General features: G+C 39.7%; 1 protein-coding gene across 1 annotated transcript; it reads left to right on the plus strand.

Annotated features, from left to right (window-relative positions):
• The first annotated feature begins 659 nt into the window (after positions 1-659).
• Positions 660-13,785, plus strand: LOC133387703 (protein zyg-11 homolog B-like). The gene is made up of 14 exons (XM_061633004.1): positions 660-830; positions 2,230-2,395; positions 2,950-3,704; positions 4,847-4,987; positions 5,216-5,392; positions 7,190-7,254; positions 8,353-8,452; positions 8,540-8,593; positions 8,732-8,893; positions 8,977-9,024; positions 9,444-9,641; positions 9,725-9,786; positions 10,796-10,893; positions 12,905-13,785. Exons 1-14 carry the CDS (start codon positions 756-758, stop codon positions 13,093-13,095), a joined length of 2,292 nt encoding a protein of 763 aa, XP_061488988.1. The 5' UTR covers positions 660-755; the 3' UTR covers positions 13,096-13,785.
• The last annotated feature ends 392 nt before the right edge of the window (positions 13,786-14,177 follow it).

Genomic DNA, 14,177 nt, shown 5'->3' on the forward strand with positions numbered 1-14,177 from the left:
GCACAGCTTTTAAGTATCGACATTTACAGCTTGTATGTGGATCCTTTATAAACACAACCATCACATCTGTGTCTTAAGTTGCAGGTCTAAACACTCCAGGGTATATGCCCCAGTGAACACAATAAGATTTACTTCTGAGTAAACATGAATAAGATTACACTCGTCAGTTTAAATAAACAAAAACAGCCTTCAATTCTGGCCCAGAGAATACAGTTCTCATTACATTTAGACTATTCCAGCTAAGTAGCAATCCTTCTCATTTGCAGAGTTTGGAGGGAGTATTTTTATTTGTTGTAAGTACAGGGTGTCTGATCCCAGTAATCTATGGCAAAATAGTTTGTATCATTAATGGCAGTATACATGTTTCTGTATATAAATTTACCTCACGCGCAGAGGCTGTACAACAAAAAAAACCTGCATCGATGTGAATCTTGTACATGGCATTTCTGCTATTGTCCTTGTTTCACTCCACCTCGGGTTATCAATAAAAGAGCTAAGCAAGCAAACAACTGTATTTACAAAAAGTGATTCAAGGAAGGTGAAGAACGATCGCTTTCTCCTTCTTGCTTAGACGGCACTGAACATCCGTAGCTCAACGATCGGCTAAACCCTACCGAAGCGCGCATGCGCTCTACTTACGTACTCTACGAAAAAGCCCTCCCTTTTTTTCCGTCCGTGCTCCGCTACTTCCGGTTAGTAGCCTGCTGCCGGCTGTTCCGCCCCTTTGGCGGAGTGAATCCTGGCTGTTCCTCGCAATGGTGCGGTTCTTACATATCCAGAACCGGCAACGAGCCCCGCTAACTATTTGCGGGGATTGTCCTGCCGTGCAGGTGAATGGGAAGAGGGGCGGCTCCTAGGGGTGGGCTGGGACCTTAGAAACGGTGGGGGAGAGTGCGACATGGTGGCGGAAACAATGGGATGGGAATTAGAAGAGCGAGGGAAGTGCTGGGATTTTGAAGGGGAGGAATCTGAGGGCAGCATTGGGTCAGGACCTTTGGATGCAAGACGTTGCCTGGAAAAGGTTGTTGGGGTGATGGTAGGGCTTAACAAGGGTCTCAGGGCCCCATAAACTTGTCTCGCATGCCTGAGTTCGGATTTCCAGAGGGGTAACCCTGTTAAATCTGTTGCAACAAAGGGAACGCTCAAACTTGTGGCACCTTAGAGACTAACACATTTTCTTATGGCATAAGTTCTTGTGGAGCGTTGTCCATCTCAGATGGATTTTAGGAGGTGAAGGTAGTCCACAAACACCTATGCTGTAATAAACTTGTTGATCTTTTAAGATACCATAAGGCTGAGTTGTTTGGGAAAGAGTTCTTTTAGTGTGTGGGAAGGAGAAAGCAGAGTTACGCTTGCCCATCTTTGTTATTCTGTGGTGTTGCTGCTGCTGCTACCGTCTTAAATTCAGTGGGACCAGCTTGTTGGGGAGCAATGAGAGGGGAGGGGCATTGCCTTCGTGTCTTGTTTTTGGGCTTCCCAAGAGGTATGTGGTTGGCCAGTCTGAGAAACAGAATGCTTTACTCGAGAGACTGTTGGACTGATCCAGCAGGGCTGCTCTTATATGCAGGAGACTGGTATGGAGGTGAGAGGAGAATCTGTGGGAATTTGCCTTTTCGCAATGTAAATGGGCTGATGCTTTTTGGATGGGAAGGTATTGAATGGTACTAGGGTCTCAGCCCTGACATCTGTGGCTGGTGCCAATACTTTTTCCTGGAAGATGGAAATGAAAGGGACTTTTGATCATCCACAGAATTCTGCTATGTTATAAAACCTTTTCCGCATTAAGGGGAGGGGTATGTGTAAAGAGACTTGATGTTATTCTTAATGCTGGCAAGATTTAACCCAGATCTTCCCCCCCAGTGTATCCTGTGTAAGTAATGGGAATAGTCTTGCTGCAGTGGTGTGGCTAGAGACGATTTTTGTACCATGCCTGTTTTGGGAGCTACAGCCTAATGACAGCGTGATATGCGAGTGTAATCAGTTTGAAGACAATCATTTAATATTCCTGAGAAATGATCTGTTAAGAATATCCATAATAATATTTTGTACCTGCCTTTTTTAAAAGTATTGTATGTTTCACTTAGTGATGGATGTTAACTGTAGATATACAAGATGATTATGGGTACTAAATGAAATCAAGAATTTAGCCACTCTGCAATCCTAAGTACTGTCTTGGGAGACTGCGATTTTATTTTTTTACTGATATACTGTTATTTTTATGGGTGATAGGCAGAAGCATCTCCGTATTCCCTAGTTGACATCTGCTTGAATGCCTTGGTTGTTGATTTAGAAAAATTTTGTATAGAAAGACCAGATGGGTCATTGTGCTTGAAAGAATCTGAAAGGCTTCCTCAAGAAGTGGCTGATCGATTGCTGCAAACGATGGCATATCGAGGTAAGAGTTATTATTGTGTTGCTGGCACAAGTGTTCTGAATGTGGGGTCATTCACAACCAAGAATAGCTTGTTCTGTCTAGTTTACACTTCTGTGCTGTGTTTCCCTTCCTATCTGATGCATATCTATACAGTGTTAGGCTAAAAGTGTAATAAAATCCTTATAGGAGCAAGGAACTGGATGATCATAAAAATTAAAAATATGCCCTAGCTATGAAAATGTAAGCATCATGTTAGCTGCACCACTATGTTTAGATCAAAATTTGCTTATTTCCAGTGGTGTAGTAGTGGTCTTAAACATGCGTTTTAGCAATTTACCCCTTGCTGTGAGAAGCAGAAGTGGAATAATCTATGCAAACATGTAAATATGTTTAACTTGCCTATCATATGAATGTAGCAGGTATCGTCTTTTTTGGCAGATTATACACACCTCAAATTATTTATCCAAATGTGTACCTACTATGTATTAACACCACCTACTATATAAATGGTAACAGTTGACCAGATTTCAGTAGTTTATTTGCTCTGACACAGGCTTGCTTTCCTTTCATTATAGAACTGTTGAATGATGGCACAGTGGGCATTTTCCGAGGCAACCAAATGCGTTTGAAGCAAGCTTGTATCCGCAAAGCAAAAATCTCAGCTCAGTCCTTCCAGAAAGCCTTCTGCCATCATAAACTGGTAGAACTTGATGCTGCAGGAATGAATGATACTGTTACGGTTGCAGACGTTGTGAGTGGTCTGGGTAGCAGTGCATGGATCCAGAACAATCTTCAGTGCCTTGTCTTGGACTCGTTAACTCTTTCCCCTACAAATCCCTATGAACGGTGCTTTAGTCAGCTGTCTGGTCTTCGCTCTTTGAGCATTACCAATGTGCTCTTTCGTGATGAAGATTTAGCAGAGGTTGCAACCCTGCCAAGATTAGAAAGCTTGGATATTTCCAATACTTCTGTCACAAACATAACTGCACTCCTGGCCTGCAAGAATCGACTTAAGTCTCTAACTATGCATAGTTTGAAATGTTTGAAAATGCCTACATCAAAGTTCTTAGACGTCATAAGAGGACTAAAATATCTGATTCATCTTGACATCTCAGATGAGCAGCATTCTACATCGGATATTGCCTTTCGCTTGCTAGGGCAGAAAGACCTTCTGCCCAATCTTGTGTCTCTGGACATTTCTGGAAGCAAATACATTACTGATGAAGCTGTCGAAGCATTTGTCAGACAGCGGCCAACAATGCGGTTTGTGGGTTTGCTCGGGACTGAAGCTGGATATACAGAGTTCCTTTCAGGAGAAGGAACCTTGAAGGTTTGAACTCCTTAAATATTCTACAACCAACACAGTTGATCATCAGCAAACTACATGGTTTGAAAGTGCAATTCTAATTCTAACTTGCTTGTAGCCTTGAACCAACAATGTTAACATTTCCAGTTCTTTTACTTTCATTTGGAAAAATGGGCATGATATTAAAGCATGAGTTTAAATAAAGTAATGAATTTTAAAAGCAAGAACTAATTTGAGGTTTCCGTATATGGCTTTAACCCATTGACCCCAAGCCACCATGGAGCCAGTTAAGCCTACTCTTGCTGGGCAGAAAACTCTTACTGTCTTCCTACTACTACTGAAAATGGATGCATTTTCAAAGTAACAAAATCTCAAGGTTTCTTCTTACAGCTGTGTGGTTGCACAACCTCTCAGTTTACTACATAGCGGGAACAAGTTGAGCCTGGTTCACTCCATTGTAAAGCCAATGCTTTGAGCGACATATAATTTCCCTTTCATATTGCTGTGAAAGACTGATTGGCAGAAAAGGCAGTTGAAAGGGAGAATGGAGTTTCCTGTCTGTGTGCTCAGCAAATTGTGCAGTGCTCAGGATGGAGTACTTCAGTTAGTGAAATAAAATGAATGGGAAAGGTCTGGAAAGAAACAGCACACATTGAAAATGTTCAGCTCAGTTTTTCTTAGGGCCTCTGGTAGATCCAGACTAATCTTCAGGCATATTCACTTATAACACTGTCACTCAAACATTTTCAGACTTTTTCAGGACCCACCCATCCCCACCTCCCCAAGTTTGAGGGGTGATAGTATGACAACCACCCTTTGGCTTATCCAGTATAGTAGTCCTTTTAGATCATCCTAGTGTATCAGAAGGGATGGATGTATTCCAGACCTGCAACCTCATTTTGGGGGTGGTTTTTGTAACACACAAATATTGGTTAAGTTTGGATGTTCATACCTGGTTGATCACTCAGCTTCTCGGCAATGTTAGTGCATGACTATGTTAGCTATTGAATTTATTAGACCTGAAAATGACAATTCTGAACTTAATGTAAATTATTATTATTAATATTATTATTTAGCAGCAGTAGTAGTAATAACTGTGTTCACTTCTTTCACAGAAAGTGACCCAGAATAACTTATATAAAGAATAATTCTTTGTATGTTCAAAGGTATCAGGAGGAGAAAATGAAATGCAGATTTTGGAAGCTTTAAAACGCTACAGTGAAAGGCCACGCTTTGTGAAAGAAGCCTTTTTTCATCTTTTTACTCAAACATGTTTTATGAGAATTACAAAACCTGAAATTCTAAAGGTAAGCAAGTTTAGCTTGAATTAAATAACTCTAAACGATGGATTGTGGCCAAATTTGATAAATATTTCTTATTTGGATTTTTGAAACATTTTTTCTTGAATTGAGTCCATTTATACCCCCAAAAGAGGTAGACGGTTTATTCTCAAATGGCCATTCATACTTTTATTTGATTTTTTTATTCCATTATGTATTGTGCTAAATTTATTGTCTTTGCATTTCATATTGCAGCTTGTGATTATTGGAATGAGGAATCACCCTTTGGACTTGGCAGTACAGTTAACTGCCAGTGCCTGTGCCCTTAACTTAACAAGGCAAGGCTTAGCAGCCGGCATGCCTGTTCGTCTGCTCTCCAGTGTCATCCAGCTGCTCCTCAAAGCCATGGAAACCTTTCCTGAACAACAACAGGTAAAGATGTGGAGTGGCGCATGATTACAATTCCACACCACCAGTGAGGGAGCAGATCTTATAAAATCTATTTTACCAGTAGTACAAGCTTAGTAAGAGCAAATCTGGGCACATGACTATTAGAATAAACAGTACTTAGAAAGTTTATATGGATTTCTCTTCCCTCCTCTCTGACTTTAGCCATTTTTTTTAATGCCATCACTAGCCACAGTTTGAGTTGTGTAGTAAGGAATGTTGGCTCTACAAACATATAGATTTGTATTTGCAGATGGTGGTGCAGCAGACATAACACTCTCCAGTACATATATGATGCAATATGCGACATTGGTAGAAAGCATTGGCCCAATTCACACAGTTGTTGCCCTTTCATGTTGGAAGTGTGTGTGTGTGTGTGTGTGTGTGGACGCTTACTGCCTAAAGGGTTCTGATCACAGTGACTGTATGAAACAGCCCAGTGTGGGTTTAAGGTTAGAAACCGAAAAAAGGCCTGTGCTCCATGCAGCTGTTCACCCTTCAAAATACATACCAATTCTTCCTTTTAGTGCCCAGTCTCCAACTTCACAAAAGTCAAGATTCTGTTAGAAATATAACTCAGAAATTGTCTTATTTCTCTTTCCTTAATGCTGAATAATATGACCTTGGCATAGACAATATGCTTTACATATGTTCCATATGTTTGTTTGTTACTTGATTTATATCTTGCCCTTCCTCCCAGCAGGAGCCCAGGGCGGCATATGTTGATGACTTGAGAATGTTGTTTCATGTGGAGAGTTTGAGTCAAATACTAAACAAAATCAAGCCATTTCAGTTGTTATTACACACAGTAGATTAGTGTGTACTCAGGTATTAAAGAAACTAGGAATAATATATAAACAGTATTGAAACTACTTTTGAGGAAAACTGGTCTGATATGAAAAATTTAGAGATAGCAATTTCACTTCTTAAACTTTATTTAGCTGAAATGAAATAATGTTTGTAACTCATACCTGTCTATGAACTATTTAAGTTGTTTCTGCACACTGATCTAAGGATATAAGGTGACTGTGGAGCTATTTCCAGTCTTACTTAGTACTGCCTACTCTGGCAATAGCTCTCTAAGGACTTGGACTAAGGTCTTCTCCCTATCCTGGTACCTCTTCAGTCCTGCCATGGATTGCCATGGCCCCTCTCCATACAAAACACATCCTACCACAGATCTAGATTCACTGCCATTTTGGATCTCTGCAGGAGGATGACATGTGCTTGGGGATAATAAACACTGAGGAAATGCACAATTTGTTTTATGAAGCTGAAGGCTTAAAAAAAATGTTTTTAACATTTTGTTTTAATGTATTTTAAGGTCTTTTTATAATGTTTTAAAGTGTTTTTAGAGTTGCAGTTTGCTGCCCTGGGCTCCTGCTGGGAGGAAGGGCGGGATATAAATAAAATAATAAATAAACAAGGTCTATGTTTTTTCTTTAAAAGAAGAGCAGACTAAGCAAACAGCTGCAAAAGGGTGCATAGCTAATTGAGTTGCTGCAATCGAAGCACAGTAACATGTATTTTCTAGTAGCTTTTCCTAGTCTGCTTTTTAAAGATTTCACTCAAGGATGTGTTTGATTAGTCATGGGACATGCTGAAGTTCAGATATATACACTGTTACTCTTTCTTATTAAGCCAGTCACTTTCCCTTAAGATGCAAATATTAAAGACATGCATTTGGGAATCACCTGTTCTGTTAATACCTGAATAATTAAATTCTAGCTTTCAACTACAGAACCTTGTGGCGCTGAGTCTTCTCTTTCTTTCTCCAAACAGCTCCAGAAGAACTGTCTTCTTTCGCTATCTAGCGTCAGGATTCTACAAGATGTTCCATTTAACAGGCAAGTGGCTCTTAATTGATTACCGCACAGTAGGGGTAGGCAGTGAGGCCCAAGGACTCAATCTGGCCCACAGAGTTCTTTCTTTTAACCCCCAATATAGACTATCTGCCATCACCACCCAGTCTCTAGGATTTCTCCTAATGAATGTACACATTCACTGAGGCACGGGCAAAGAGCTTTTTAACATCCCCTCCTCCCCAGTGAGGGGAGTAACGGGCTTCAGTAGAGTTCTTCCTCATGCTCACTGCAAGACCAGTTTAAATATGTTGCCAGATAAACTCAAGCTGCTTTCCTAAATGTCATTCCATGTGACAAGGTCACCCTGTTTAAACTAGGTTGCTTCACCTGAGCATCCAGCATTGGTATTCCAAGGATCCATGGCCCAGATGGTTGGCATATTGGTGATGGGGGCTTAGTTTAAACTTGAAATTGGTTATGTGGAATGACAATTGGGTAAGCAATGTTCACCTGTCCACCCTTGCATTTAAAATGGTTTCCAGTACAGTTTCTGTATACAGAATATGGTAGGTTCATTTACAGGTCTCTAGTTGAACAGATGTCACATAGTAGGAATGGAAAAGCCTGAGGTCTTGGGGTGCCTTGCCAACTGATTGGACAATACTGAGCCAGATGGATAAGCGATCTGATTTACAATAAGGCATTTTCCTATGCTTTGGGGTGAATGGCTCATATCCTTTATAAGGAGCAGCCAAGGGTAAAGCTTCTGCTGCTATTCACACTGCTGAGGTGAAGTGGAAAACGTCAAGAAACCCTAGCTTGCCAGGTTTATACAGCATGTGGACAGCAGCGTCTTATTTATGGGCAGTATATAGCTCTGATCTCGGAATGCTTTGACTGTTGAATGCTTCTAGGAATCAGTTTGGGGTCCTTTTGCATTTCTGTATACAAAAAATCTAGGTTTTGGTTGTGAACAAGAGCCTGCTCTGTCATCTGCAATTTGCCTCAGGACAGGAGTTAACATCTGCTTAAAAACTGGTGATGGTGAAAGGGGAGAACTCTTTTATTAACCTTGTTCCTTTCCTGTGAGCTGCTTCAGCGTTGCAAGATTTATACTCTGACAATGCTTTCAAATTTTAGGTTTGCAGCTGCCAAATTTGTTGTCCAGTGGCTTTGTAACCAGGAAAATCAGCATATACAAAGAATTGCAGTTAATATCATCTCTATCCTAGCACTTAAGGTGTGTGGTTTTACATTTTGATCCAGTGCATGTTTATTTTCAGAAGATCTTCCACATATGGATTTTAATATGTGGTCTGTTTTTCAGCTTTCAGATGAGCAAGCAGCACAACTTACTGCCGAGTTCTACATAGTTGTTGGGGTGAGCCATATCTCTCTTCCAGTATAGTATGATTGTAAGCATGTTAAGAGAGCTTGGGAGGAAAGTATAATGTTGAAACTTGCCCTTCATGGACAATTATACTATGTTATTAATGGTGTCATCCTCTTTCTTGTATAGAAACTTCTTGAAATAGTTGAACAGAAAATAAATCAGAATGAATTAGATACAACTTTCCATTTTACACTGAGTGCACTTTGGAATCTCACAGATGAAGCTCCAACTACATGTGGGCACTTCATTGATAACAAAGGGTTGGAACTTTTCATGAGAGTTTTAGAGGTAAATATGGTAGCTATCTTTCTAACCAGTTGACAAATACAAGAGTATGTAGGTTTCATGCTTACGTTTATTTCTCTTCACAGACTTTTTCATCTGATTCTTCCATACAACATAAAGTTCTTGGCCTTCTGGTAAGATTATAATCAAGTGCAATATACTAGATTTTTTTTTAAGTTAATGTGTGTGAAAAGTGTGAAATATATCCTTTATGGTTAGGGTAAATCCTCCTTGCCTTTCTCTTCTCCACCCATTATGAAAAGGTAAGGAAGCAATTTGAAGTAAAAGTACCCCAAAGAAGGTGCTTTTGCTTCAGTAGAAATTTTCCTTAAATTGACTTGCAGTTGTAAGTGTTGATAAAGCAAAGAAAATATGTACCTTTGATTCCTTACTGACTTGAAATGCATGGCATTTATCAAGAAAATAGATGAAGAGATGTTGACCCATCCTCCTTTTGGGTTAATAATTCACTTTTAATAATAAGGTACAATGAATTATTACACACTTTGATATTTTGTCTTTTTCATGGTTGCATTTTTCCCTGTCTTATCAGAATAATGTAGCAGAAGTGAGAGAGCTGCAACCCAAGTTAATGCAGAAGGACTTCCTAGATCGTGTCAGTGAATTGCTGAGCAGCACTGAAATGGAAGTCAGCTACTTCTCAGCTGGGATTATTTCAAATTTGCTATCTAGAGGTGAACAATCTTGGGCATTGAGTCAAGCACAGAGAAGATCCCTTATTGAAAAACTGGTATGGGGACTTAGATTCCATAGTTAACTTTGAGTATTTTCAATATTTATTGAAAAGTTGACACTTGGTTCTGTCTGTTACAGCATGCAACTCTTTTGAAGTGGCCAACACCAGAATGCAAGATGGTAGCCCTGCCAGCATATAGGTATAACCTTTGTCAAAACATATTTTGGACAATAATTCTGTACTAATGTAATCTGTGTGTCAGGCAGGGATCTTATGAAAATTATTGCTTAGAAGGGAATAGCCACAAATCTGCAGAATAACACACATTGAACCCTATTGTTGATATATACCTGCCAAGCTTACACCAAACCAACGCTTTTGTTTAATAAGCTTAATATATGCTTATTAATAAGCTTATATTATATTCTGTTTATTAAATCATATCACAATACCTTTACTGAACAATTGTAATTATTATTTTTTTATCAGAGCAACATAAATAAGATGTTCTGCCTTTAAGGGCAGGAGCAAGCATAATTTTGGGGATCTATTGTCAAGTCATAAGGATAAATCTATGTACCCTTGCCTTTAGCACTAATTGTTCCCGTCGTTGCTCCGCCATCCTTAATGCTAATCCGAATTCTCTGTTAGCCAGGGTTTGAAGCTGGCTAGCAAACTCTCAAGAAGACTCAGATTAGCATTACCTGCTGCTAATATTTGGAAGTGATGTAGTGCAGTAAAGGAAGTGGGTTGGGAAAGGAATTGTGCCAAAGAAGAGGAATGTATGGGAAGGGGAGCATATGATCTCATGACCCACTCATTATTTTTTTGAACCACGGTTAAAAGATCCCCAGTGTTTTCCTTTTGATGAATTGTATCTCTGATCTGGAATCTCAGTCTCCACCAGAAGTTTCCATGTTAAACTTAATGTTTTTATAGGGGCTCACGTGTAGAGCATTTAGATAATAGGCCCTAGGCAAGCTTTTTTTTAATATTTATTGTTAACACTCCCAAGGCATCTTAATGCTTATAAAGCAGTTTTGTATGATGGCTTTGAAAGTTTTAACTGAACGTTCCACAGTACCATCTTGTCTTTTTTAGGATTAGATCCTACCTATGGTTTTGCAAATATTATACTTACGTGGCATGACAGTATACTTGCTCTGAAATGATTGACAAAAACATAGTAACTCTTCTTCAATCCATAGATCCCTCAGGCCTTTCTACCCATTACTTGACTGCTTTGTGTTACCTGGAGTACAGATCTGGGCAGCATGGGCTATCCTGCATATCTGTTGCAAAACCCGTATGTGTTTATAGTTTTATTGTAATAGGCATTTGATGTTTAAGTTTAGCCTTTAAAGCCCATTGGGAATGTCAGTGTAGCTCCCCCCCCCCGCCCCATGGCTGAAGATAAAATGGATGCAGTACCAATTCAGATTGTAAGGTTGGGCAATTATGAACACCTCTACAGACTCATGCACCTTCTCCTCCCTGTCGCATGCAGGTTTCTTCCTCCACTCCTAGTTTTGTTAATCGTAGCTTGCTGTGATGTCCAAATTGACAAACTATGATTAATGCTTTGCTGCCTAACCACAATATTTGAAACTGCAATTTGAAGTGGGATTGAAAACCATAGCTTGGAGGTTAGTGCTAACCATAGTTTTTCCCAAGTTTGTTGACATGGCAAACAATGATTAGCAAAAACCAGGAAGAGAAGGGACTGATTTCATATGCAAGAGGAGAGTAAGGAATAAGTGAGGCTGCAGGGATGTTCCCATTTGTGAGAACTGTGATTTAGCATAATGTCTCAGTTGAGCCATGGGGTTAAATATAAAGACGTAAAATATTTTAGCAAAAACTGAAGCAGAAAATCTATCTAAAACATACCACACTCAGAAAAGCTTCTAATTATGAGGTGAGGGGGAAAGCCTTCACTATAAAATCTGGAGAGCTACTTTGAACTTACACTTGCCCAGTAGAACTTGTGACTTTGCTTCTCTGAACAATTTGAGCTCCGTACCAGTTTCAAAGCTCATTTTGTCATGTGGCCCTGTCTGTAGTGGTGGTAGGGGTATTGTTTACAGAAGAAAATATACAAAGCCCTCATAAGCTTTGGAATACATTTTCAGCGCCAGGTTAAAATATTTATTTGCCCAGGCGTTTTAAATAGTTAACTTAAAACTATAGCACAGACTAAAGATTTTATTGCTGCCTCTCATTTTTGTAAAATTATGAAGGGGTTTTCCTTTGTATTTTGTTATGAATAGTTTTATTCATGCCATTGTACACCACCCTGGAATCTGTTTGGATGATTCCTCAAAATAGTTTAAATAAGCTAATGGAACTAATTCCTTGGCTCTTTGGATTCTGGCTCTTTTTCTGAAAATTGATCTGGGAACTGCTTGCATCATCAGGCACAAATGAACACACACTGAAGTAAACTATAGCTAATGAGTAAAGTTGCTGAAAGATATTCCTACAATGATTTTAAGGACCAGGGGGAGCAGAGTGTTTATGAGCACATATTCTGGAAGAAGACACCACAGTTCATCACAGCTGTCTGTCTTAGCTATAAGGTTTTGCAACTGGGACATGCAGCTGCAAAGAATGTTGTCAGGCAGATGTTGCATAGGGCATACAGCTAGTGCAAATATTTCTTCCAGAAGCAGCTAAGACACCCCAGCTAAGTCCCTGTAGTTGTTTGCAAGTACAGAGCCTGATCTCTGCTACAATAAATGGCGATGAAGTGTTGTGGAACCTCAGTGGGAGTAAGTTGCTGCTGTCCCTGATGGCAGGTGCAAATGTATCTTTTGCTTCCCCCCCCCCAGCAAATATGTGAGGTCTACCTGGCCCTGGAGGTATAGAATAGCTGCCTGGGTTTCCTGGATTGTCTTACACGCATTGGCTTTACTTACTTCTTACCCAATTTCAGTACATAACCACCTCCCATTAGTCCCATACTATAATGGCTCTTCTGTTAGGAAGGCTGAGTGTTTAGACAACCCATTGTTGGGGTAGGCAAGTATACTAAATATTCCTTCCAGTACCTTCTTAACCGTCAGTTCTCTGCCACAAGCTGCACCTTTTAAACTTAGTTCTTCACTCCAGAAATGATAACTGACCACTGTGTCTGCTGCTAAAAACTTGTATTTTTAGCAATGCCATGAAGTAAGGGGTGAATGGGAGCAGAAATAAGCTAGCTAGACTTGTGAAGATGGTTTAGACCCAATCCCTACTGAATCTAACACCAGTATTTAAACATTTGTTCTACTCATGTTGGATCGTTTAATAAATAGAATTTTGTTTCTCCTCAGCTGCCAGGTACTGTGCCATGTTGATAGAAGAGAATGGGCTGCAGAATTTATATAATATTAAAGAAAATGACGAGAGCGATCCAGATGTCCAGTATCTAACAACTGAGATACTTACTTATGTGGACACTCACATGAAATATTACGGGAAGCCTAAACAACTAAAGGAGATACAAACCAAGTCAAATGGATAACTGAGGCCTCAGCTGTATCTTCCATCTTGTAACTTTCACAAGCTGTGCTAGAGATTTTTATTCTTTCACAGGTGTTTCTGATCAAGATGGCCCTTCCTGTAAGATTTGAAGATACTTGTATGGTATGCAAATCTGGAAGTCTTCTACAAGTAGCTTTAATTTGTAACTTCCCTTCTGACAAGGAAATGGGGCACCATCCCTAGAGAAAACTGCTTAGTAGCTTACCATACAGGACTTGAACAGAGTCTGATGCTTGCAAGCCAGCAATTTTATATAGCAGTGGTCAAGGACACTATAAAAGGATGCTTTCAAGCTACTTGTTCTCCTGCCACTAATCTCTCATATTGTCAGTTCAGGAACTGTTCCATTGTTATTCATGCCTTATCAACAGTAGACTCAGTATTGCTTGTGATAGGTGAGATGAAAATAGGATTGATTTAGCCGTAGAGGTTCAAGGAGAAACTCTTTAAAAAAATCCTAAGTGGTGGCACAGAGGTGTTTTGAAAATCCTGAGCAAAGGAACACTAGCTTGTTCCAACTAAAATGTTGGATTCGTCTAACAATAGGTCATTGAGCCAGCCACAAGCTTTCATAAGGGGCTTATACACATTTTTTAAGTGGGGGCTATGTGCATATTCTAGAGGGGAGATTCTGGGTTTGTACAATACATTGCCACAGCCCAACATAAAAGCCCTCTCTATGTCTGCATTATTTAGGAGAGTATATGCAAACTATTTTTATACTAGGAGGGGGGAAATCTTTCAAGATGCTTTTTAGGTTTTCTTATCTAAAATAAAAGGCATGTCCAATGATAGTAAATAGAGATGACTGCAAGCTTTTACCTTCATCAAATTGGTTAGCAGTACAGATTAAATAGAGGGTTCACAAGGATTATTATGACACTATTGTAGCTAGGAGAGCAAGCTTACTTTAGTGTAGCTGTCAATTTTCATGCAGTGTAGGTGAGTTTCCAAAGGAATGATGGGATGTTAGGGTGAAATGAGATGTTATGTGTTACAACCTGGGGGAGGAGAGAAGGGTACTGAACTGCTTGAAGATAAGCAAGCCACACTGAGAAAAAC

This window comes from Rhineura floridana, chromosome 6 (assembly GCF_030035675.1).
Source record: "Rhineura floridana isolate rRhiFlo1 chromosome 6, rRhiFlo1.hap2, whole genome shotgun sequence".
Taxonomy (NCBI): Eukaryota; Metazoa; Chordata; class Lepidosauria; order Squamata; family Rhineuridae; genus Rhineura; species Rhineura floridana.